Raw genomic sequence first — 26,652 nt, forward strand, 5'->3', positions numbered from 1 at the left:
TTAACACTGTTAGACTGAGAGTCTAATGCATTAACACTGTTAGACTGAGAGTCTAATGCATTAACACTGTTAGACTGAGAGTCTAATGCATTAACACTGTTAGACTGAGAGTCTAATGCATTAACACTGTTAGACTGAGAGTCTAATGCATTAACACTGTTAGACTGAGAGTCTAATGCATTAACACTGTTAGACTGTTAGACTGAGAGTCTAATGCATTAACACTGTTAGACTGAGAGTCTAATGCATTAACACTGTTAGACTGAGAGTCTAATGCATTAACACTGTTAGACTGAGAGTCTAATGCATTAACACTGTTAGACTGAGAGTCTAATGCATTAACACTGTTAGACTGAGAGTCTAATGCATTAACACTGTTAGACTGAGACTGAGAGTCTAATGCATTAACACTGTTAGACTGAGAGTCTAATGCATTAACACTGTTAGACTGAGAGTCTAATGCATTAACACTGTTAGACTGAGAGTCTAATGCATTAACACTGTTAGACTGAGAGTCTAATGCATTAACACTGTTAGACTGAGAGTCTAATGCATTAACACTGTTAGACTGAGAGTCTAATGCATTAACACTGTTAGACTGAGAGTCTAATGCATTAACACTGTTAGACTGAGAGTCTAATGCATTAACACTGTTAGACTGAGAGTCTAATGCATTAACACTGTTAGACTGAGAGTCTAATGCATTAACACTGTTAGACTGAGAGTCTAATGCATTAACACTGTTAGACTGAGAGTCTAATGCATTAACACTGTTAGACTGAGAGTCTAATGCATTAACACTGTTAGACTGAGAGTCTAATGCACTAACACTGTTAGACTGAGAGTCTAATGCATTAACACTGTTAGACTGAGAGTCTAATGCATTAACACTGTTAGACTGAGAGTCTAATGCATTAACACTGTTAGACTGAGAGTCTAATGCATTAACACTGTTAGACTGAGAGTCTAATGCATTAACACTGTTAGACTGAGAGTCTAATGCATTAACACTGTTAGACTGAGAGTCTAATGCATTAACACTGTTAGACTGAGAGTCTAGGCAACAACATCTCCTCCCCGCTGATCCTCAACACATGCATCAAAGCTGGGAACGAGAGACTGAAAAACAGCTTCTATCTCAAGGCCATCAGACTGTTAAACAGCCACCACTAACATTGAGTGGCTGCTGCCAACACACTGTCATTGACACTGACCCAACTCCAGCCACTTTAATAATGGGAATTGATGGGAAATGATGTAAATATATCACTAGCCACTTTAAACAATGCTACCTTATATAATGTTACTTACCCTACATTATTCATCTCATATGCATACGTATATACTGTACTCTACATCATCGACTGCATCCTTATGTAATACATGTATCACTAGCCACTTTAACTATGCCACTTTGTTTACTTTGTCTACATACTCATCTCATATGTATATACTGTACTCGATACCATCTACTGTATGCTGCTCTGTACCATCACTCATTCATATATCCTTATGTACATATTCTTTATCCCCTTACACTGTGTATAAGACAGTAGTTTTGGAATTGTTAGTTAGATTACTTGTTGGTTATCACTGCATTGTCGGAACTAGAAGCACAAGCATTTTGCTACACTCGCATTAACATCTGCTAACCATGTGTATGTAATGCATTAACACTGCACACGATTGAAATGCTGCATGCCAAGATAGACCAGAGAAAAGAGACTGTTGATATTGCAACCACACAAGTCAAACGGCAGTTCACCAGTATGAACAAAATTGAAAGATCTTTTATGTTCCAGCCCTCAAGAACCGTTGTCTGCTAAAGATGATCATCTGTTTGCATCTGCCCATTTATTGTCTGTATCCAGACGACTTGTCCCCAGAGCTTCGTATACAGTTCATCTGCCCATTTATTGTCTGTATCCAGACGACTTGTCCCCAGAGCTTCGTATACAGTTCATCTGCCCATTTATTGTCTGTATCCAGACGACTTGTCCCCAGAGCTTCGTATACAGTTCATCTGCCCATTTATTGTCTGTATCCAGACGACTTGTCCCCAGAGCTTCGTATACAGTTCATCTGCCCATTTATTGTCTGTATCCAGACGACTTGTCCCCAGAGCTTCGTATACAGTTCATCTGCCCATTTATTGTCTGTATCCAGACGACTTGTCCCCAGAGCTTCGTATACAGTTCATCTGCCCATTTATTGTCTGTATCCAGACGACTTGTCCCCAGAGCTTCGTATACAGTTCATCTGCCCATTTATTGTCTGTATCCAGACGACTTGTCCCCAGAGCTTCGTATACAGTTCATCTGCCCATTTATTGTCTGTATCCAGACGACTTGTCCCCAGAGCTTCGTAAACAGTTCATCTATTTCCATAAGGTGTTGAGGCCGGCAATTAAGCAGAATGAGATTACATTTGTTACAGAACTGCTGTATTTGAAGCACAACTCCCTCCCCAGTTTCCCTGATGTTGCTACGGCAATATAGATGTTTTTAACATCCCTGTAACTGTCACTTCTGCGGAGAGATCCTTTTCTAAAGTAAAACTCATAAAGGCCTGAAACCTGAACCTACAGACCGTGGAGAAAACATTTGATTACTAAAGGACACCAGGGAAGTCTCTCAAACTGGATTTAATTTACCTTGAATATTGCAGCCCATTTGTGTTTGTTTCGCTCGTTTGGATGCTTTATCTGAGTTTGATGCCTGTTCCTGTTGGCACACGTTTGTCAAATAAATATATTTCATTTGGTTGGTCAAGGAGGTAGGGCGGGCCAGACCCCATAAGGACTGCCCATAACTCCGACCCTGAGTGGATGACAATCCAGCATCCTGGCATCGATACGACCAAGAACAGAGGGGCTCACTTCTGCTGCCACACATCAGGAGTTCTCTGTAAACGTGGTCAGCCTCTGGTAAGAGAGTCATCTAAGGTGTCCAGGAATCAACTGGTTTAGTCCATCCAGTAGTTTCTGGTGAAAGTGCCAATTGGATGGTTTTCAGTCTTGTTGACAAAATGCTTGTTTGGTACACTGCTCTGTTTGAATGTTGTAGTAGTGCAGCCTGTGATGTTCTCCATCTAGAATGACCTATTGGAGAAGAGCTTCTTCCTCAGATCATTGACACAATCTAGGCTGGTTGTCTCATCATAGAGAACACCGGTATCTCTCAAACAATGTGAAAGTGGACAAATCCAGATCATGGTGTTGAAATGGTTCAGCTGCCGTGGAAACAAAGGCATCAGTCACCTCTGGGCATTTCCATGTAAAAGGACCCATGAGCACCAACATGTAAAGTTCATAGGATATAAAAGAAATGGTGCTTAAATAAATGTAGTAGTTCTAAACCTGCGACTGCCTCCTCCTCTCTACACTAGTGACAAGGTGCTTCATCAAAGTAGTGAGTAAAGAGTCGGAATACTTATGTAAATGTGACATCAGTTTATTTTTAATACATTTGCAAAAATGTCAAAAAACCTGTTTTTGCTTTGTCATAATGGAGTGTTGTGTGTACAGTCAATTAATGCGGAAAAAAACCATTTCATCCATTTTAGACATAGGCTGCAACGTAATAACATACGGGGGAAAAAATCAAGGGGTCTGATCAGTGTCTTGCATGTAGAGGATGGGTTCTAGTAGAAACAGAGCCCCTGTCCAGAAACAACCCCTTCCTATAGGAACTGGTGGAGATCTGAGAGGGTTGGACAGGCTTAAGCAATATGGTGAAATTCCATCAGAGGACAAGGTGGAGCTATGACTATATTGATGCATCCTATCAAGTCCTCTCAGATCTCTACAAGTGTCTAAAGGGGAAGGGTTGTTCCCGGAAAGGAACAGACACAGATTTCCATAATAATAATTTATTATTCCAACTAGCAACAGACCAACCAACATCCCAGCCAGCAGAAGGGTTTACTAGTTAGCTACATACATGATTTCATAAATAATGTTAAATCAACAAGATTCTCAGCTTTAAAAAAGAAAGTGCATTACACTCCCTCGGTTGTTCCATGGACATATGGGTCGGTGTTTGTACCATTGTCATTATGACATCATCAATATGGGACAGAACAGTGGAATTATTTGGATGGATGCACACAGTTGTCCAGACTCTGTAAATCATGCTGTTTAAACCGTGCAGTAACAAAGAGACTCTCTGGCCAGTACAGTTGAGTGTGACTGGCTACGTCCCAATACACTTGTTTATGTTTCCTCCTCCTCCTTTCCTACAGATCACTAGCTAGATTAAGTGGTTAGAACTGGTTAGAAATGTTAATAGCATAGCCATAAACCTTTTTCAGTCCCCTCATATCAGTTGATATGATATATGGCTGGGACTTTTTCCTGACAAAGTTACCCGTCTAGGAAAACCTCCAGGTCTATAACTGAAGCCTGGAGTTTTCCCTGGTCTGGTCATGTATAGCTTCTCGTAGAAGGAAAGGGTTATGACGAAAGGAAGAGACAAAGCCTGTGAGCCACAATGGCCTGGTATGCCCGGGTCCTCCAGGCCAGCAGAGGGAGACAAACACACCTTAAGCTCTGGGGACAACAGACAAAATGGCATCCTATTTTGACCAAAGCCCCGTGGGCCCTGGTCAAAAGTAGTGCACTATATAGGGAATAGGGTGCCATTTCATATACAGGGAGTCAACCTCAACAGGTACGGAACCAGTAGCCCTATGAAATGAAGAGTGGAGTGATTCTCATCAATGGTGTCAAAAAACATTATAGTAAAGATTATGTTCAACTCACTAACTTTATATTAAATGATTACACAGTTCTCTAATCTCACACACGGGTACGGGGAAATGACCTGCAAACCACTGACATTTCAAAACAGACATCAAGGGACAAACCTTAGTCATTCAGTCATACACACACACACTTTCTCTCCCTCTGACACACACAGACAGAACTTAGAGTGAAATAATCAGTACAATATGTAAATAAGCTAGGAGAATAAGGAGAATTGCTTTTCCTGCTGTTTCAAAGATACACAAGCTGTTAAAAATTCACACACACACTGAGAGGATACCTGGATCATAGTGGGTTATGGGAAGAAGAAGCACTTGTTTGAATTCAATACAAATCTCAAGCACCACCCAGACCAGTGAAAAATCATTAGTAGGAATCAAATAGAAAGATTCAGAGTGCAGAAAGTGAGTGAACAAACCAGCGACACAATGACATTTTCAAATGCCACCAGGTCAACAACCAATATATAAGATCTCACATCAATAACCCACTTCTGGTTTCCTATTGTGCTTCTCCCTTGTTACTCCCAATACAACCACCAGTGTCCCCAACTCCTCACACACACACACACACACACACACACACACACACACACACACACACACACACACACACACACACACACACACACACACACACACACACACACACACACACACACACACACACACACACACACACACACTTCAGGTAGTAGTAGTAATCAACATCATAAGTTCCTAATAGTAATAATAAATAGTAATAGCGACAATACACAAAACCAGTCAAAGTCTCAGTAATGTCACTGGTGTTAATGTTGTTGTTGGCCAGTCAGCCCACTAGGGGGAGCCCTTCCTAAGTCTGTGCCTCTGGTAGGGGTAGCCCAGGCACACAAGGTGCAGTCGGAGGAGCGAGACCATTCGCCCCGCAACAAAGCAGTCCCTTGGTTGCCGTGGCAGCTGAAGGGTCACTGATGCCCCCCCCGTTGAGGTTCCGGTAGGGTCGTCGGGGCGGAACGCGGCGAGGGGTCGGCACCCCCTTCAGGCACACGGATGGAAAGCTCAGACCAATCAGACAGCAGCCCGGACAGGAAATTACCTCATCTTGTTCAGGGGCGGGGCCAGCAGGGGGGCCCGGGATTGCGGTGCGGTAGCCGCTAGCCCTCCAGCCAATCGGACGGCCGACGACCACCATCGCCGAGATGTTGTTGTTGTCCAGATGAGGGAGAGGAGGGAGGGAGGAAGGGGCATTGGAGACTGGGTGACGCCAGCCGTTCGGCTGCAGAAACAGGGAGGAAGAGGACGAGGCTGGGTGTAGTAGATGTCTCCCTGGTGTAGGGACAGCGCCCTCTAGTGTGTCAGGAGACCTGCTGCAGTCCATAGGCTCCCCCAGAGAAAAACCTTCCTCCTCTTCCTCTTCCAGAGGACCCAGAGACACCAGGTCCAGAGGCAGCCCAGAATCATCTGACACGTCCTCCACCATCCCTCCCTTCTCCTTCCTCCTTTCATCCTCCACCATACCTCCCTTCTCCTTCCTCCTTTCATCCTCCCCCTCCTCTTTCCCCAAGCGCTGCAGGTCGGGGTCACGGAGGAGGGAGAGGGTTCGCCCCGGCTCGGGGGTGCAGGGGAGAGACTGGCAGCGTCGGGGGGGCCCGCGGAGTAAGAGGTTTCCCCTGAGGGGGGGAGAGGCGCAGGTGTCAGGCTGCTGGGGAAGGGTGAAGGTCAGGGAGATGACAGACTTGCTGGGGGTGTCGTAGAGCTTGATGCGGCCCCCGTTCAGGTCCTGCCGCAGGGAGAAGGGGTTGACCCGGGCCAGGGTGCCGAGTGGGGGCGTCGTTGGTGGAAGCATTTCAGACTGGCTCCGTGACAACTGCTGGTCGCCGGGGCGACAGAGGGAACTCCGTCGTCGGTAGGGGCTGATGTGGCCAGTGGGGGGTTTTGAGGAGAGACAATCGCCCAGAGGGATGGCCGTCTTCCTCTCCTCCTCTCCTCTCTCCATCCCCTCCAGCAAGACCACTATCTCAGAGAACGAGGGACGTGTCTTTGCATTCATCTGAGAAAGAGGGAGAAACAGAGTGAGGGGAGCAGGAAGAGTGTAAACAGTGCATACTTTTTGAATGTATGGTTGGTTTTAGGTTGTCAATCTGTGCATTTACAGTAAGTATGTACACAGAGTCATTAATGCATGTCATTATTATGAAGTCAGTCAATCTGTGCATTTACAGTAAGTATGTACACAGAGTCATTAATGCATGTCATTATTATGACGTCAGTCAATCTGTGCATTTACAGTAAGTATGTACACAGAGTCATTAATGCATGTCATTATTATGACGTCAGTCAATCTGTGCATTTACAGTAAGTATGTCCACAGAGTCATTAATGCATGTCATTATTATGAAGTCAGTCAATCTGTGCATTTACAGTAAGTATGTCCACAGAGTCATTAATGCATGTCATTATTATGAAGTCAGTCAATCTGTGCATTTACAGTAAGTATGTCCACAGAGTCATTAATGCATGTCATTATTATGAAGTCAGTCAATCTGTGCATTTACAGTAAGTATGTACACAGAGTCATTAATGCATGTCATTATTATGAAGTCAGTCAATCTGTGCATTTACAGTAAGTATGTACACAGAGTCATTAATGCATGTCATTATTATGACGTCAGTCAATCTGTGCATTTACAGTAAGTATGTACACAGAGTCATTAATGCATGTCATTATTATGACGTCAGTCAATCTGTGCATTTACAGTAAGTATGTCCACAGAGTCATTAATGCATGTCATTATTATGAAGTCAGTCAATCTGTGCATTTACAGTAAGTATGTCCACAGAGTCATTAATGCATGTCATTATTATGAAGTCAGTCAATCTGTGCATTTACAGTAAGTATGTCCACAGAGTCATTAATGCATGTCATTATTATGAAGTCAGTCAATCTGTGCATTTACAGTAAGTATGTCCACAGAGTCATTAATGCATGTCATTATTATGAAGTCAGTCAATCTGTGCATTTACAGTAAGTATGTACACAGAGTCATTAATGCATGTCATTATTATGACGTCAGTCAATCTGTGCATTTACAGTAAGTATGTCCACAGAGTCATTAATGCATGCAATTATTATGAAGTCAGTCAATCTGTGCATTTACAGTAAGTATGTACACAGAGTCATTAATGCATGTCATTATTATGAAGTCAGCCAATCTGTAAGTCAGTCTGCATCTTACATTGCAGCAGAGGACTGCAAGGTTGAGGAATGGTGTTGGACAGTCACCAACCAGGCTCTCAAAGGCATCCACATCTAGTCCAAAGTCCTGCACACACAGAGGATCATCATCATCATCTTTTAATGTAGCCGACTAGGTTAAAATAATGTACATGTTGTGGTTCTCCATCATATCAACTAGATGGAGAACTACACTGTGAAGGAGTTATACTCATTAAGGTGGAACTGACAGTATTTTAGCAACATGAAATCTCATTCAAATCTGTTCATACAGTATAGTCCCCCCAGGAAAAATGACAGATTTTTTTAGAAGATTTCTGACAAGCGAGCACTTAGTCACATTTTCACATCGTCATACATTCTTAGAATATTTGGGAATTACATACTGTATACTAAGTCAAAATAAATATGGAGAGGAAATGCAGCCTTGTGTTTAGACAATTAATAGGCCCTAATTAATCGGCCATTCCGATTAAATCGGTCGACCTCTAGTCGTTACAGTAGTGAAAACACTGTCAGTTCCACTTTAAACCTCACATGTAGCTGGAACTGCTGCCCTGTACTGCAGTGATTAAATATCTAAGTCTTCCACTGCAGTTACATGTGATAATGTGCAATAAGGACAGGGAGGGCACTTATTTTCTGGGTCAAAGTGGAAAAAAAGTGGTGTAGAAAGGGTTTGGATTAAGGGTTTACACTGTCAGTTTGTTGTGTGATAGTATGAAACCATTGATTTAGGGTTGTGTGATCAGGGAAAAAGGAAAAGCATTGGTTAACTGTGTGCCTGTCATACACTGTGGGGTTGTGTGTGTGTGTGTGTGTGTGTACCTCAGTGCGAGGTAGGAAGTCCGGATCAGCCTCTATCCGGGCGATGATCTCACACAGGATGATTCCATAGGCAAACACATCCACCTAGGGGTCAGAGTCGGCCAATCACATCTAATCAATAACATCTCACTTGAAATATTCACAATAATACACCTTGGAAGAGTCTGGTCATTTGCCAGAAACATACATATTAGCAGGACCCACTAGACACAACCAGAAAAACACAGCAGGAACATGGAACAGTTGTCCTTCCAGATTGTTTTATGGCAGAGTACTGTTTCATTATATTACTGTGTTTGCTTCGTATAATGATGCACCCGGACCAGTGAGATAACAGCCAGGAAACAGTTGACTACTGTCAAAGATTTGTATAACTTAACTAAGATAAACCACAGCCTGTCGTTTCCAATGGAAACAAATGAGCCATAGTGGGCAGAACAAGCAAGGAGGTGGGCAGAGCCAAGCATGAGCTAATGAGATCCCATTGGCTCGTTCTACCATGCATTTGCATATGTTCATTAGGTAACGCCTACTCTGTAGTGCACGTGTGCAATAACTCAATTCGCCTTTGCACTCCTTCTAAACAATACAACTCTGGCAAAGGGTAAAGTCTACAAAACTTTGTCCACTCTTTTCGTAACAGATTGTAGTTGTGGGAACAGAAAAGTATTGTTTCATCGATGAGTAAATTAACAGAATGTCGGCCAAAATCCATCTTCTCCCACTGCCGTCCTCTGGGCTTCCTCTCATCACCATATTTGTTAGTGACTGGAAACGCCAACCGGATGCTTCATATTTATACATCCAGTGAAATGTCTATCTGTACTTCTGTTAGTACCTTTTCATCATAGAGCTCTCCTCTCAGCACCTCCGGGGCCATCCAGTAGGGGGAGCCCACCACGGCCAGAGGCTGCTGATCAACCCCGTCACTGGAGGAGAGGAAAATAATACATTCATATAGAACACATTTATTTAAAAACAGAATAGAATGTACAATGCATTTAACTAACTCATCTAGACTGTAGGCTATATGTGCAGTCATGATGGGAATATGGGGAGACAGTCATATAGTCCTCCTGTAATCTAGAGGAACTTTCTCACAGCACTAACCTGCAGTCTAGAATCTTCTCACAGCACTAACCTGCAGTCTAGAATCTTCTCACAGCACTAACCTGTAGTCTGGAATCTTCTCACAGCAATAACCTGTAGTCTGGAATCTTCTCACAGCACTAACCTGCAGTCTAGAATCTTCTCACAGCAATAACCTGTAGTCTGGAATCTTCTCACAGCACTAACCTGTAGTCTGGAATCTTCTCACAGCAATAACCTGTAGTCTGTAATCTTCTTACAGCACTAACCTGTAGTCTGGAATCTTCTCACAGCAATAACCTGTAGTCTGGAATCTTCTCACAGCACTAACCTGTAGTCTGGAATCTTCTCACAGCACTAACCTGCAGTCTAGAATCTTCTCACAGCACTAACCTGTAGTCTGGAATCTTCTCACAGCACTAACCTGTAGTCTGGAATCTTCTCACAGCAATAACCTGTAGTCTGGAATCTTCTCACAGCACTAACCTGTAGTCTGGAATCTTCTCACAGCACTAACCTGCAGTCTAGAATCTTCTCACAGCAATAACCTGTAGTCTGGAATCTTCTCACAGCACTAACCTGCAGTCTAGAATCTTCTCACAGCACTAACCTGTAGTCTGGAATATTCTCACAGTACTAACCTGTAGTCTGGAATCTTCTCTGCCAGACCAAAGTCTCCCACTACTGCAGTGAATACACCATTCTCACAGCGTACCAGACAGTTCTATAAGAGAGAGAGAGAGAGAGAGAGAGAGAGAGAGAGGAGAGAGAGGGGGAGAGAGAGGGGGAGAGAGAGGGGAGAGAGAGAGGGGAGAGAGAGAGGGGAGAGAGAGGGGGAGAGAGAGAGGGAGAGAGAGGGGAGAGAGAGAGAGGGGGAGAGAGAGAGGGGAGAGAGAGAGGAGGAGGGAGGGAGAGGGGGAGAGAGAGAGGGGGAGGGGGGGAGAGAGAGGGGGGAGAGAGGGGAGGAGAGAGAGAGGGGGAGAGAGAGAGAGAGGGAGAGAGGGAGAGAGGAGAGGGGAGAGAGGAGAGGGGAGAGAGGAGAGGGGAGAGAGGAGAGAGAGCATATGATTGTGTGTGTGAGATTAAATTAACAATTAATGCAAGATGACATGAAGGGAAGAGTTATTGTGTCTGTCTGGTCCCCTATATGCTCTTATCTCCTACCTTGGAGGTGAGGTCTCTGTGGAAGATGCCCTTGCTGTGGAGGTACTGCAGGCCACAGGCGATGTCCTGAGACAGACCCATCCTCACCGACCACGACAGATACCTGTCACTGTCCAGCAGCTGCTCCAGGTTACCCCCGTTGATGTACTGTAGGTAACCATGACAACAGCACACACACACACACAGTTAATGAGATTGAGTCCATTCCAGACAGACAGATTCTGTGCATGCCCACACCTATTACATGATCATTAACCCTACATTAAATTGATGTGGTTCCTGAGACGTTAAACATTTCCATAGGCGTTGTAAGGACGTAATACTCTGTAGAGACCTTAGCCTATGTTCTTTGCAGGCCTGTGTAAAATTTAATTTAAATGGAACGCAACCCTCATCTTCATTAATTTTTATGGCCAGTGTATACAGCCAATTCTGTTACCATGGACACTATTGTCTCTGGAAGATAAAATGCAAGGACTCCCTCCAGAGAGACAGAATCCGGATGAGTTTACCTCAGTTAGAGCATGGAGCTGGCCCTCCTGTACACACACTCCCAGGAACCTGAGCAGAGAGGGAGAGCATTCAAAACACACTGAATACATCCAGAATACATCATCTACACAGCTAAAAACAACTATGTGATTTCAAACCTAGTTTACAAGCGGTTTCAATGATTCCAATAATGTCTTACATTTGAAGAGAGTTTGTGTGTGTCTGTCCTCTGTTCTGATAATGGTTTTGCACCATTTTACAGGCTAGTTTTCTGCCTGTCCGTCTTTCCAGATTACATGTTGTTTTTAATTGACAGCAGTTGTGTCTTTTCCCTTGGGTGGTGCTGCTGAGAGTTGACGCAAGTTCTATCCACAGCAAAGGTAGGCTACTACCACAAAGATTATAAGAACCCCTTCCATCTGTGACAACAACACAGTGCTACTAATAAATGGTCTGAGCGAGGGTGACAGGGCAGCTGTGCAATATGCACTGCACATAGCCAAGTGTGTACATTGTGCATGCAGTGTGTGTGTGTGTGTGTGTGTGTGTGTGTGTGTGTGTGTGTGTGTGTGTGTGTGTGTGTGTGTGTGTGTGTGTGTGTGTGTGTGTGTGTGTGTGTGGCTCTAGACATACCCGAGTATATTGGGGTGGCAGAGCCGGTTCATGAGCTGGACCTCCCTGAGCATGTTGGCCTTGTTGCTGGCCAGAGTGTTCATCTTTAGGGCCATCACCTGGCCTGTGATCCTGTGCTGCACCTGTAGGGGGAGACAGAGAGCAGCACTGCTTCAGACAACCATAGAGATTATTATTAAAATAAAAATATTTAACCTTTATTTAACTAGATCAGTCAGTTAAGAATGTTTTATTTCATTACAATGGCTCCTCTCTCTCAGATGGTGAGAGAGAGGACTGGGTGGTATTCACTAGAGACTACCATAGAGATGGTGAGAGAGAGGACTGGGTGGTATTCACTAGAGACTACCATAGAGATGGTGGGAGAGAGGACTGGGTGGTATTCACTAGAGACTACCATAGAGATGGTGAGAGAGAGGACTGGGTGGTATTCACTAGAGACAACCATAGAGATGAGGTGAGAGAGAGGACTGGGTGGTATTCACTAGAGACAACCATAGAGATGAGGTGAGAGAGAGGACTGGGTGGTATTCACTAGAGACAACCATAGAGATGAGGTGAGAGAGAGGACTGGGTGGTATTCACTAAAGACAACCATAGAGATGAGGTGAGAGAGGACTGGCTGGTATTCACTAGAGACAACCATAGAGATGGTGAGAAAGAGGACTGGGTGGTATTCACTAGAGACAACCATAGAGATGAGGTGAGAGAGAGGACTGGGTGGTATTCACTAGAGACAACCATAGAGATGAGGTGAGAGAGAGGACTGGGTGGTATTCACTAGAGACAACCATAGAGATGAGGTGTGAGAGAGGACTGGCTGGTATTCACTAGAGACAACCATAGAGATGAGGTGAGAGAGGACTGGGTGGTATTCACTAGAGACAACCATAGAGATGGTGAGAAAGAGGACTGGGTGGTATTCACTAAAGACAACCATAGAGATGGTGAGAAAGAGGACTGGGTGGTATTCACTAGAGACAACCATAGAGATGGTGAGAAAGAGGACTGGGTGGTATTCACTAAAGACAACCATAGAGATGAGGTGAGAGAGGACTGGGTGGTATTCACTAAAGACAACCATAGAGATGGTGAGAAAGAGGACTGGGTGGTATTCACTAAAGACAACCATAGAGATGAGGTGAGAGAGGACTGGGTGGTATTCACTAAAGACAACCATAGAGATGGTGAGAAAGAGGACTGGGTGGTATTCACTAGAGACAACCATAGAGATGAGGTGAGAGAGGACTGGGTGGTATTCACTAAAGACAACCATAGAGATGGTGAGAAAGAGGACTGGGTGGTATTCACTAAAGACAACCATAGAGATGGTGAGAAAGAGGACTGGGTGGTATTCACTAGAGACAACCATAGAGATGAGGTGAGAGAGGACTGGGTGGTATTCACTAAAGACAACCATAGAGATGGTGAGAAAGAGGACTGGGTGGTATTCACTAAAGACAACCATAGAGATGGTGAGAAAGAGGACTGGGTGGTATTCACTAGAGACAACCATAGAGATGGTGAGAAAGAGGACTGGGTGGTATTCACTAAAGACAACCATAGAGATGGTGAGAAAGAGGACTGGGTGGTATTCACTAGAGACAACCATAGAGATGGTGAGAAAGAGGACTGGGTGGTATTCACTAAAGACAACCATAGTTTCACTAGAAACTAAATGGCAGAAAGTGGACCGAAACAGGGTGGGACTAACTTGAACCTGGCATTGTGAACAGTGTACGAGTAGAAAAGGTGTGTACAACAGTAGGTATATAGGATGAGTCTTGACTAGAATACAGTATATAAAGGGAGTAAAACAGTATGGAAACATTACTAAAGTGACCAATGTAAAGTGACCAGTGCAGTCTGTAAGGTGCAGGGTAGAGTACCGGGTGGTAGCCGGCTAGTAACAGTGACTAAAGTTCAGGGCAGGGTACTGGGCAGAGACCGGCTAGTGGAGATGATTTAACAGTCTGATGGCCTCAGTCTCTTGGTCTTGGTCCCAGCTGTGAAGCACCTGTACTGTCTCCACCTTCTAGATGGAAGCAGGGTGAACAGTCTGATGGCCTCAGTCTCTTGGTCCTGGTCCCAGCTGTGAAGCACCTGTACCGTCTCCACCTTCTAGATGGAAGCAGGGTGAACAGGATGTGGATCAGGTCCTTGATGATGTTCATGGCCTTCCTGTGACACCGGTGCTGTAGATGTCCTGGAGGGCGGGCAGTGTGTCTTCTTCACCACACTGTCTATGTGAAGGGACCTTTTTTTTGATGTCTTTAAAAATAAATACAAATAATTGTAATCGTTTTTTAAATTTTTCCTTTAATTTTTTAAAATTTTGTGGTATCCAAATTGGTAGTTAGTCTTGTGCCATTGCTGCAACTCCCATACGGACTCAGGAGAGGCGAAGGTCTAGAGCCGTGTGTCCTCTGAAACACAACCCAGCCGCACTGCTTCTTGACACAATGCTCGCTTAACCTGGAGGACAGCCGCACCAATGTGTCAGAGGAAACACTGTACACTTGGTGACCGTGTCAGCGTGCATTGCGCCCGGCAAGCCACACAAATCGCTAGAACATGGGGCAAGAACATCCCTGCCGACCAAACCTTCCCATTCCCCTTGCATGGCCACGCAGTCATAGGTGAACAGAGAGTATAGAAGGGGGCTGACCAAACACCCGTGTGGCCACCGTGTTGAGGATCAGCGTGGCGGAGGTGTTGTAGCCCATCTATATCACTTGGGGTCGGCCTGTCAAAAAGACCAGGACTCAGTTGCACCGGGAGGGGCTGAGACCAAGGGCCCTCAACTTAGTGATGAGCTTGGAGGGTACTATGGTATTCTTACATACAGTTGAAGTCAGAATTTTACATACACCTTAGCCAAATACATTTAAACTCAGTTTTTCACAATTCCTGACATTTAATCCTGGTAAACATTCCCTGTCTCAGGTCAGTTAGGATCACCACTTTTTAAGAATGTGAAATGTCAGAATAATAGTAGAGAGAATTATTTATTTCAGCTTTTACATTCCCAGTGGGTCAGAAGTTTACATACACTCAATTAGTATTTGTTATCATTGCTTTTAAATTGTTTAACTTGGGTCAAACGTTTCAGGTAGCCTTCCACAACCTTCCCACAATAAGTTGGGTGAAATTTGGCCCATTCCTTCTGACAGAGCTGGTGTAACTGAGTCAGGCTTGTAGGCCTCCTTGCTTGCACACACTTTCAGTTCTGACCATACATTTTCTGTAGGATTGAGGTCAGGACTTTGTGATGGCCACTCCAATACCTTGACTTTGTGTCCTTAAGCCATTTTGCCACAACTTTGGAATTATGCTTGGGGTCATTGTCTATTTGGAAGACCCAATTGCGACCAAGCTTTACCTTCCTGACTGATGTCTTGAGATGTTGCTTCAATATATCCACAATTTTCTTTCCTCGTGATGCCATCTATTTTGTGAAGTGCACCAGGCCCTCCGGCAGAAAAGCACCCCCACAACATGATGCTACCACCCCCATGCTTCACGGTTGGGATGGTGTTCTTCAGCTTGCAAGCCTCCGCCTTTTTCCTCTTAACATAACGATGGTCATTATGGCCAAACAGTTCTATTTTTGTTTCATCAGACCAGAGGACATTTCTCCAAAAAGTTTGATCTTTGTCCCCATGTGCAGTTGCGAACAGTAGTCTGGCTTTTTTATGGCGGTTTTGGAGCAGTGGCTTCTTCCTTGCTGAGCGGCCTTTCAGGTTATGTCGATATAGGACTCGTTTTAGTGTGGATATAGATACTTTTGTACCCGTTTCCTCCAGCATCTTCACAAGGTCCTTTGCTGTTCTGGGATCGATTTGCACTTTTTGCACCAAAGTACGTTCATCTCTAGGAGACAGAAAACGCGTCTCGTTCCTGAGCGGTATGATGACTGTGTGGTCCCATGGTGTTTATACTTGCGTACTATTGTTTGTACAGATGAATGTGGTACCTTCAGGCGTTTGGAAATTGCTCCCAATGATGAACCAGACTTGTGGAGGTCTACAATTTTTTTTGCCTGAGGTCTCGGCTGATTTCTTTAGATTTTTCCATGATGTCAAGCAAAGAGGCACTGAGTTTGAAGGTAGGCCTTGAAATACATCCACAGATACACCTCCAATTGACTCAAATGATGTCAATTAGCCTATCAGAAGTTTCTAAAGCCATGACATCATTTTCTGGAATTTTCCAAGCTGTTTAAAGGCACAGTCAACTTAGTGTATGTAAACTTCTGACCCACTGGAATTGTGATACAGTGAATTATAAGTGAAATAATCTGTCTGTAAACAATTTGTGTGTCATGCACAAAGTAGATGTCCCAACTGACTTGCCAAAACTATAGTTTGCTAACAAGAAATTTGTGGAGTGGTTGAAAAACGAGTTAATGACGCCAACCTAAGTGTATTTAAACTTCTGACTTCAACTGTAGATATTTCTCTTGTTCAGGTGGGATAGGAACACAAACCTGGAGTATGATGAAGTTGCTCCTTCCTATACAGATCTAAGATCAGTTTAGAACCCCCCCCTTAATGGTCTAGTACAGAGTTTGAGGAGGGCAAGCTGATCCTAGATCTGTGCTTAGGGCTATGGAAACTTCTACCTGGAGGTGAGGGGACACAGTTAATAGTAGATCTGGTACTGTGTGTGTAAGAGGGAGAGAGAGAAGGGGGGAAGAGAAAGGAGGTGGATGTGTTAGTTGCAATTAGTGTGTAAGTGGTGCATATGTACTAGCATGTGGCATGCGTTATGGACAATGATTGGTTGAAGACCTATGTGTGGCTTTTTGCTTGAGTCAGACTGTGTGTGTGTGTGTTGTGTGTGGTGGTGGTGGGGGGGGTAGGTTTAGGGTTACAGGTTAAGGTTCTGGAAAATAGGATTGTGAATGGATATTAATGGATATTTAGGATTGTGAATGGATTGTGAATGGATATTTAGGTCCCCATGAGGATGGAAGAACATATTGTGTGTATTTAATAGCCGCTCCGCACTAATAGGATTTCTAGATTTCCCATCACCCCTCTTGATCTGCACAAATCCAGGGTACCGTCACTGTGACATCACAACATAGACAGGACAGTCTCAGCCTCTTAAAACACACACACACACACAAACACAAACACACACCCTCCAAACACTTTCGAGCAAAACCACACCAGTCAACTCTTAAAATGTAAACTAATTGGTTGTGGGACTAAAACATGGGCTGTAAAACTATTTCCATTGCAAAGACCAATGCAAAACATGGTCAGCTTTAGTATCATTGACTTGTATTCTAATCAATCAGGATCATTCAGGGTGAATTAGGCAAGAACAGGATGTTGGCTAATCAAATGTTTGGTGAATATGAACTATTGACGGCATGAGCATTGTGTCATTGATCTCGAGATAGATATAGAGAGATAGATATAGAGAGATAGATATAGAGAGATAGATATAGAGATATAGAGAGATAGATATAGAGAGATAGATATAGAGAGATAGATATAGAGATATAGAGAGATAGATATAGAGAGATAGATATAGAGAGATAGATATAGAGAGATAGAGAGATAGATATAGAGAGATAGATATAGAGAGATAGATATAGAGATAGATATAGAGAGATAGATATAGAGATATAGAGAGATAGATATAGAGAGATAGATATAGAGAGATAGATATAGAGAGATAGATATAGAGAGATAGATATAGAGATAGATATAGAGACAGAGAGAGACAGAGACAGAGAGAGAGAGATTAAATCTGGGGCCTAATGTAAATGAAGCCACTCCTGGGACGCATATGGCAGGTTGAGAATCAGATCTAGTGAACAGCATTAAACGTAGTGTTCCTCCCAAATATCACCCCATTCCAATCCCTGTATAGTGAATTACTTCCTACTGAAAGAAATCAACAACCACAACATGCTGATCCACCAAGACTGTTTCCAATGCCGCTTTCCAACTGAGCCTCAGGGAAAAACTAAAGGGACGTGGCTGACCAGCAAACTAATGTTGATTGGTTAAAATGAAGGTTGAGATAGGGTTTGGTTAAGGTTAGGAATAACATTCAGATGTTGGCTAGTTGGGCTGTCAATGGGATGTTGGTCAGAGAAGTCCCTCTGTCTCTCTAGCATGCCTCAGTGGAGGGCGTAAACATTTGAACGAGCCAATCGTGTCAGCCTTGGTATATTTGAATTCTATTGTCGTTGATGCCTGTTATCAGGAAGTTGCCCCACAACATGCATGAGGTCATAATATATATTTAACCTTAAATGTTTCATCTCCAAGTTGAGTTTTATGACTAACTGAATAAATACTTCCCACTCTGACAGCATGATGATAACACTCTTCAGAAGCAAAGTACAACCGTTACATACTGGGAGGTGCACACGCACGCACGCACGCACACACACACACACACACACACACACACACACACACACACACACACACACACACACACACACACACACACACACACACACACACACACACACACACACACACACACACACACACACACACACACACACACACACACACACACACACACACACACACACACAATAAGTTCCACCCATTGGGGATGTGACTAACTTATGGAGGAAGGAAATCAAGGCTCTTATCCAAGACAAACTGAAGTGTGCAAACAAATGAAGGGTTGGACTGTATTTGCAGACCCACCTAACTAGAGAGAGAAAGAGAGAGAGAGGTTCAGAGCTTAGAGAATGAAGAGCTAAAGATCATTAAGCACAATGGAATGTAGAACTGGCCAATATAGAAAACAAATGCCTTCAACAGAGGCAAATACCACACTGGAGCTCAGGCATCTAATGCTTTTAATGCCTGGTCATTTGACTGTTCTGCAGGCCTGTAGCCTAAGCAGATTTGTACATTGATGCTGTGTATCAGTAATGTACTGTATCTTGGCCCAGTGATCACATTGATGTTGTGTATCAGTAATGTACTGTATCTTGACCCAGTGATCACATTGATGTTGTGTATCAGTAATGTACTGTATCTTGGCCCAGTGATCACATTGATGTTGTGTATCGGTAATGTACTGTATCTTGGCCCAGTGAACACATTGACTGTCATGTTAATAGTCTGTGATAACGACATGGGCATTTATACAGCAGTCACGGACCTTGAGGTTTTAAAACAAACACACACAAGTCCCCACACACTGATGTGCTCACCATCAGTTCACAGTGAAGATGCTATAGTTAAAATTGAAGATGCACACACTGTAAACACACACACAGAAACACACACAGAGGTTGTGAGAGCCTGAGAGGTAATCAGCTTAGTGTGAGCAGTGAGCGCGACCTGTTCTCCTGTAATCACACAGTCCTCTCCTCCTCTCTGGCAGGGCAGGGGCACAGTACCACTGAGACACACACCTCTCTGGCAGGGCACAGTACCACTGAGACACACACCTCTCTGGCAGGGCACAGTACCACTGAGACACACACCTCTCTGGCAGGGCACAATACCACTGAGACACACACCTCTCTGGCAGGGCACAGTACCACTGAGACACACAACTCTCTGGCAGGGCACAGTACCACTGAGACACACACCTCTCTGCCAGGGCACAGTACCACTGAGACACACACCTCTCTGGCAGGGCACAGTACCACTGAGACATACACCTCTCTGGCAGGGCACAGTGCCACTGAGACACACACCTCTCTGGCAGGGCACAGTGCCACTGAGACACACACCTCTCTGGCAGGCCACAGTACCACTGAGACACACACCTCTCTGGCAGGGCACAGTACCACTGAGACATACACCTCTCTGGCAGGGCACAGTACCACTGAGACACACACATCTCTGGCAGGGCACAGTACCACTGAGACACACACCTCTCTGGCAGGGCACAGTGCCACTGAGACACACACCTCTCTGGCAGGGCACAGTACCACTGAGACACACACACACCTCTCTGGCATGGCAGGGGCACAGTACCACTGAGACACACACCTCTCTGGCAGGGCACAGTACCACTGAGACACACACCTCTCTGGCAGGGCACAGTACCACTGAGACACACACCTCTCTGGCAGGCCACAGTACCACTGAGACACACACCTCTCTGGCAGGGCACAGTACCACTGAGACACACACACCACTCTGGCAGGGCACAGTACCACTGAGACACACACACCTCTCTGGCATGGCAGGGGCACAGTACCACTGAGACACACACCTCTCTGGCAGGGCACAGTACCACTGAGACACACACACCTCTCTGGCATGGCAGGGGCACAGTACCACTGAGACACACACCTCTCTGGCATGGCAGGGGCACAGTACCACTGAGACACACACCTCTCTGGCAGGGCACAGTACCACTGAGACACACACACCTCTCTGGCATGGCAGGGGCACAGTACCACTGAGACACACACACCTCTCTGGCATGGCAGGGGCACAGTACCACTGAGACACACACCTCTCTGGCAGGGCACAGTACCACTGAGACACACAACTCTCTGGCAGGGCACAGTACCACTGAGACACACAACTCTCTGGCAGGGCACAGTACCACTGAGACACACAACTCTCTGGCAGGGCACAGTGCCACTGAGACACACAACTCTCTGGCAGGGCACAGTACCACTGAGACACACACCTCTCTGGCAGGGCACAGTACCACTGAGACACACACCTCTCTGGCAGGGCACAGTGCCACTGAGACACACACCTCTCTGGCAGGGCACAGTACCACTGAGACACACACCCCTTTCTGGCATGGCAGGGGCACAGTACCACTGAGACACACACCTCTCTGGCAGGGCACAGTGCCACTGAGACACACACCTCTGGCAGGGCACAGTACCACTGAGACACACACCTCTCTGGCAGGGCACAGTACCACTGAGACACACACCTCTCTGGCAGGGCACAGTGCCACTGAGACACACACCTCTCTGGCAGGGCACAGTGCCACTGAGACACACACCTCTCTGGCAGGGCACAGTACCACTGAGACACACACCTCCCTGGCAGGGCACAGTACCACTGAGACACACACCTCTCTGGCAGGGCACAGTACCACTGAGACACACACCTCTCTGGCAGGGCACAGTACCACTGAGACACACACCTCTCTGGCAGGGCACAGTACCACTGAGACACACACACCTCTCTGGCAGGGCACAGTGCCACTGAGACACACACCTCTCTGGCAGGGCACAGTACCACTGAGACACACACCTCTCTGGCAGGGCACAGTACCACTGAGACACACACACCTCTCTGGCATGGCAGGGGCACAGTACCACTGAGACACACACCTCTCTGGCAGGGCACAGTACCACTGAGACACACACCTCTCTGGCAGGGCACAGTACCACTGAGACACACACCTCTCTGGCAGGGCACAGTGCCACTGAGACACACACCTCTCTGGCAGGGCACAGTACCACTGAGACACACACACCTCTCTGGCATGGCAGGGGCACAGTACCACTGAGACACACACACCTCTCTGGCATGGCAGGGGCACAGTACCACTGAGACACACACCTCTCTGGCAGGGCACAGTACCACTGAGACACACAACTCTCTGGCAGGGCACAGTACCACTGAGACACACACACCTCTCTGGCATGGCAGGGGCACAGTACCACTGAGACACACACACCTCTCTGGCATGGCAGGGGCACAGTACCACTGAGACACACACACCTCTCTGGCATGGCAGGGGCACAGTACCACTGAGACACACACCTCTCTGGCAGGGCACAGTACCACTGAGACACACACCTCTGTGGCAGGGCACAGTACCACTGAGACACACACACCTCTCTGGCATGGCAGGGGCACAGTACCACTGAGACACACACACCTCTCTGGCATGGCAGGGGCACAGTACCACTGAGACACACACCTCTCTGGCAGGGCACAGTACCACTGAGACACACAACTCTCTGGCAGGGCACAGTATCACTGAGACACACAACTCTCTGGCAGGGCACAGTGCCACTGAGACACACACCTCTCTGGCAGGGCACAGTACCACTGAGACACACAACTCTCTGGCAGGGCACAGTACCACTGAGACACACAACTCTCTGGCAGGGCACAGTGCCACTGAGACACACACCTCTCTGGCAGGGCACAGTACCACTGAGACACACAGCTCTCTGGCAGGGCACAGTACCACTGAGACACACACCTCTCTGGCAGGGCACAGTACCACTGAGACACACACCTCTCTGGCAGGGCACAGTGCCACTGAGACACACACAACTCTCTGGCAGGGCACAGTACCACTGAGACACACACAACTCTCTGGCAGGGCACAGTGCCACTGAGACACACACCTCCCTGGCAGGGCACAGTACCACTGAGACACACACCTCTCTGGCAGGGCACAGTACCACTGAGACACAAAACTCTCTGGCAGGGCACAGTACCACTGAGACACACACCTCTCTGGCAGGGCACAATACCACTGAGACACACACCTCTCTGGCAGGGCACAGTACCACTGAGACACACACCTCTCTGGCAGGGCACAGTACCACTGAGACACACACCTCTCTGGCAGTGCACAGCGGCTTAGATGGTACAATGATTCTCTATACTCGCGTGCTTTAATGTTCAGACCGAGCGGCGCGGCTCCCCCTACAGAAGACGCCTTCCTCCAATGACTTATGTGTAATGTAGCTAGATCCTAGCAGCTGTACTAATGAGATGTGTCTCTCCGGGGAGTCATAGGGTGGTCTGTCATCTATTCTGAGAATAACAAGGTTGTGATGTCTGCCGTCAACAGTCCTACACATATTTTCCTGTGTGTGACCTGTAGACCTGTAAATTATGATGAACCTTGTGTAGCAAGCTGGACTTGAGGAGGTGATGCCCTTGGTCAAAGGGTGGGCACACTACTACTTCCTGTGCCATCAAGGTTCAGACCTCATGGGTCATTGCAGAAGTAGTAGTATGCTGCATATATATACAAGGAGGCTATACATAGTTTTTTAAGCATTGCAATATAATATTATACAGTAATTAATGAATAGGTTTTGTTAATAACTTGCATTGAAGACTCACCTTGAAGACCTCTGAAAAGAACCCTGACCCGATCTTCTCACATACGAAGTCATCGATGCGCGCCAGGCTGGAAACGGCACTCCGCAGTGCCCGGTACGACGAGGGCCTGATCCGATTGGGCGCGTGAATACCGTGCAGCAGGGGCTCGGCAGCAACCTCCGCGTCGCTACTTTCGTCGTGCTCCATCACAGCCGCGCTTTCACAGAGACACGTGCACGTTTAAACCGCAGTCCGGCATCTACGCGCGGTTCCCATCGCCTCGGAATGGCAAATGTCGTCCGTCGTGCGAGGGGATTAATTGGTTGTTGAAACCTTGGTAGAGACCCCGTGTCGGCTGTTAAGGTCCTGATAAATCAATCGGGAAATGAATAGGCTTTCCCTTCTCCTCACTAGATCAGCATCGCCATCACCTCTTGTCTCCCTCTCTTTCCACTCATTCAGTCCTCATGCGGAATCCAGCGTTCGGTGCGTGAGGAGGCTTGGTTCACTTCGTCATCCCGTTAACGGGTGATACAGGCACTGAACAGTACCGTCCTCGCTGCTGACGTTGGAGGAGGGAGGCGGAGGTGCATGCAGCCGGTTCCTTCTCCTATAGCCAGCCTATCACAATGTCTCAGTCGATGCAGGCTCGTCCTAGCGGCGATGGAACCTATTGCTGCATGCAAAAAGACCACAGCTGTCACTGTCGGGGAGAGAAGGAAGTCGTTTAAGAACAGCCTATTCGTTATAGTTTATAGTTCATCCAAGTCAAAGGGAAAACCTTCAACTATGGTCAGCCATTCCCCCTCTTGTTAATTTTTCTATCGCACTCTTTCAGCACCACCTCATTGCAATATATTATTCTGAATATGTTCGGCTACAATTAATCAACACTAGCTACATTGTAGCCCTATTATTAATCCCGATCCTACGGGGTGTTCATAGGATCCAATGTTGCTGTAGCAGACGGCCGCTACTAAAGCACCTTGTGTGGCGATAAACCATGCCCTCAGCTGCCCGCTCCTCTCCACTTGACAAATAGAGCTGGTGAATTAAGCTGACTGACATAAACAGCGAAAATATTCATTGCTGCAAAACAGATCATCAAAATAAAACGAGCTTGATTGCACTTTCCATCAGACACTGTAGTGTTAATAATGGAAGAGCTCGCTCAGAATACAACCGTACATTCATTACCGGGGGGATTTCTGCCTGGATGATTGCTATAATGGCCGAATAAGCCGGATATCCAACGGTTTACCTGTCTTTGCAAAGCAGTATCGGATGATGTAGGAATTGTGTTGGCTTCTCGGTCAAAACAGTCACAATAAAATAATCGATCGTTACAATAACTGCAGATGGTCTATTGACGGTAAATCTACCGTGGATTTCGATCCGTTTCTTGGTCTGATTCCCACTGCCGTCGATCTCTCAACCATAATAATAATGTTCTCTTGAAGCGCTTCTAAACGAGCTCTTTGATTGGACGACACACGGGGCGGGGCCTGAGAGAAAATAACGTGAAGCGGAAGTGTCACTGCAATGACACTTTTTTCTTTTTAATATTGTATTATTCTGTTACACTGTACCACTGCTGCTTTTACTGTACACGCTGGAACTTGAAGCAATGGTGCCCCTCGCTGAAAACCCTGATGATGAGCTCAAACTACTGCAGATATTCAAAAATATGGTCAGGTTAAAGATTCTGGAAATAAATATGTTTCTAAGCAAATTCATACTCTTTTGACATTAAAGCAAGTAGCAGAATTTGAAAGCTCATTTGAATAAAACATATTTTATTGCATATTTAACCGTTGGGATGTCAGTGGACATTCAAAACAATGCGTTTGTGTATAGGCTGCATTTTTCCTTATCCTGGACACATAAAAACCTTAGGCTACAGGACAAAACAAAAGCACCATAGCTTCCACCAGGAGGCAAAACATTACCTCACTGAGCATGACAAATTCCCCCGACCATCCACATCAGTTTGTAATGAGCACATGAAAGTCTGACAGCTCAAAGTGAAAGATACTTCTAATGCCGCGTTCAAAACAACTGGGAACTCGGAAAATAGACGAGGTCAAATCATGACGTCAGAAAGTCGGAGCTCTAGAATGATTTTTACCCAGTCGGAGCTCGTTTGTTTTCTGAACCCGGTTGGTTTGAACGCACTGAGGTCGGAAGTCGGAGAATTCTGAGTTCCCAGTTGTTTTGAAGGCGGCATAAATCCACGGCCCTGAGTGATGACGGATTCCTATTATGGGACTGGTGTGTGCGTGGTGAATGAGGACATCATTGCGTGATTTCATTCTGAATCGCAACACTCCAATCTGTGATGATTTAGTCACAGGAACCAACGTTTTCCCAGCCACCGTGCTTCTACATCTGCATTGCTTTCTGTTTGGGGATTTAGGCTGTGTTTCTGTAGAGCACTTTGTGACATCAGCTGATGTAAAAAGGGCTTTCTAAATACATTTGATTGAGAACACAAACAAAAACTGAATCGACTAGCTCAGGTTCTCCATTTCTCTTTCAATCATAGATCTGAACAGCACACCACCTTTGCAATGACAACCAGACATTCTATGCTATTGATAAAATGTAATTGGAGCATATACTCCCCCCGGTGGTCAAATTGAAGAAGACATTGTCAGCAGAAAAGATTAGCCTACATTTCTGAGATTGTTGGTCGGTTTCCCAGATACAGATTAAGGACACTCTTGGATTTACAAGCATGCTCAATGGCTTAATCTGTGTCCGGGAAACCAGCCTGAAGTGTTCCATTGCTGCTACGGGGAAATATAATGGTCAGTTTCACGGAGAAAATGTCAAAAACACACTTAGGAAATACAATGTTGTCCTCAGTATAATGTACATTTTATTATAATATTTGTTCTGGCATAATTGTAGGACAGTAACCATTGACATTTAATATGAAACATTATCAACGATATCCTTTCAAATGATCATAATATGCACATGTCTTTATACAGTAGATCACGTTAACTTGTTGAAAAAGCGCCAGGCATTGAAGAGACGTGGTGGTATATCACCCATCAATTACCCGTCATTTGAACATGGACTACACCATAACACATGACATTCTCATAATACCGTCTCTCTCCAATCAGGTTCCGACATCTCATTAGTAGTGGACAAATACAGTGTAGAGAGAAAACCTTATTGGACATTACACATCAAAACCCTGACGCAACATATAGCTGTCGGACAGTCACCACCTGCATCCCAAATGGCACCCTATTCCCGATATAGTGCGCTACTTTTGACCGGGACCCATAGTAGTGCAATATGTAAGTAGTGCACTATGAAGGGAATAGGGCTCTGGTCAAATGTAGGGCACTATGAAGGGAATAGGGCTCTGGTCAAATGTAGGGCACTATGAAGGGAATA

General features: G+C 45.6%; 1 protein-coding gene across 2 annotated transcripts; it reads right to left on the reverse strand.

The window, feature by feature from the left end:
• Positions 1–3,442: 3,442 nt before the first annotated feature.
• Positions 3,443–24,697, reverse strand: LOC124012655 (dual specificity testis-specific protein kinase 2-like). 2 transcript variants are annotated; one of them, XM_046326516.1, is made up of 10 exons: positions 24,500–24,697; positions 23,260–23,914; positions 12,188–12,309; positions 11,575–11,623; positions 11,063–11,209; positions 10,540–10,622; positions 9,648–9,738; positions 8,810–8,893; positions 7,983–8,069; positions 3,443–6,796 (listed from the first exon to the last, which is right to left on the reverse strand). In XM_046326516.1, exons 2-10 carry the CDS (start codon positions 23,443–23,445, stop codon positions 5,600–5,602), a joined length of 2,046 nt encoding a protein of 681 aa, XP_046182472.1. In that variant the 5' UTR covers positions 23,446–23,914; positions 24,500–24,697; the 3' UTR covers positions 3,443–5,599. The 2 variants fall into 2 exon arrangements, with proteins under 2 accessions (XP_046182472.1, XP_046182471.1); XM_046326515.1 differs by having other exon boundaries at positions 23,260–23,941.
• Positions 24,698–26,652: the final 1,955 nt, after the last annotated feature.

Source organism: Oncorhynchus gorbuscha, linkage group LG24, assembly GCF_021184085.1.
Source record: "Oncorhynchus gorbuscha isolate QuinsamMale2020 ecotype Even-year linkage group LG24, OgorEven_v1.0, whole genome shotgun sequence".
Taxonomy (NCBI): domain Eukaryota; kingdom Metazoa; phylum Chordata; class Actinopteri; order Salmoniformes; family Salmonidae; genus Oncorhynchus; species Oncorhynchus gorbuscha.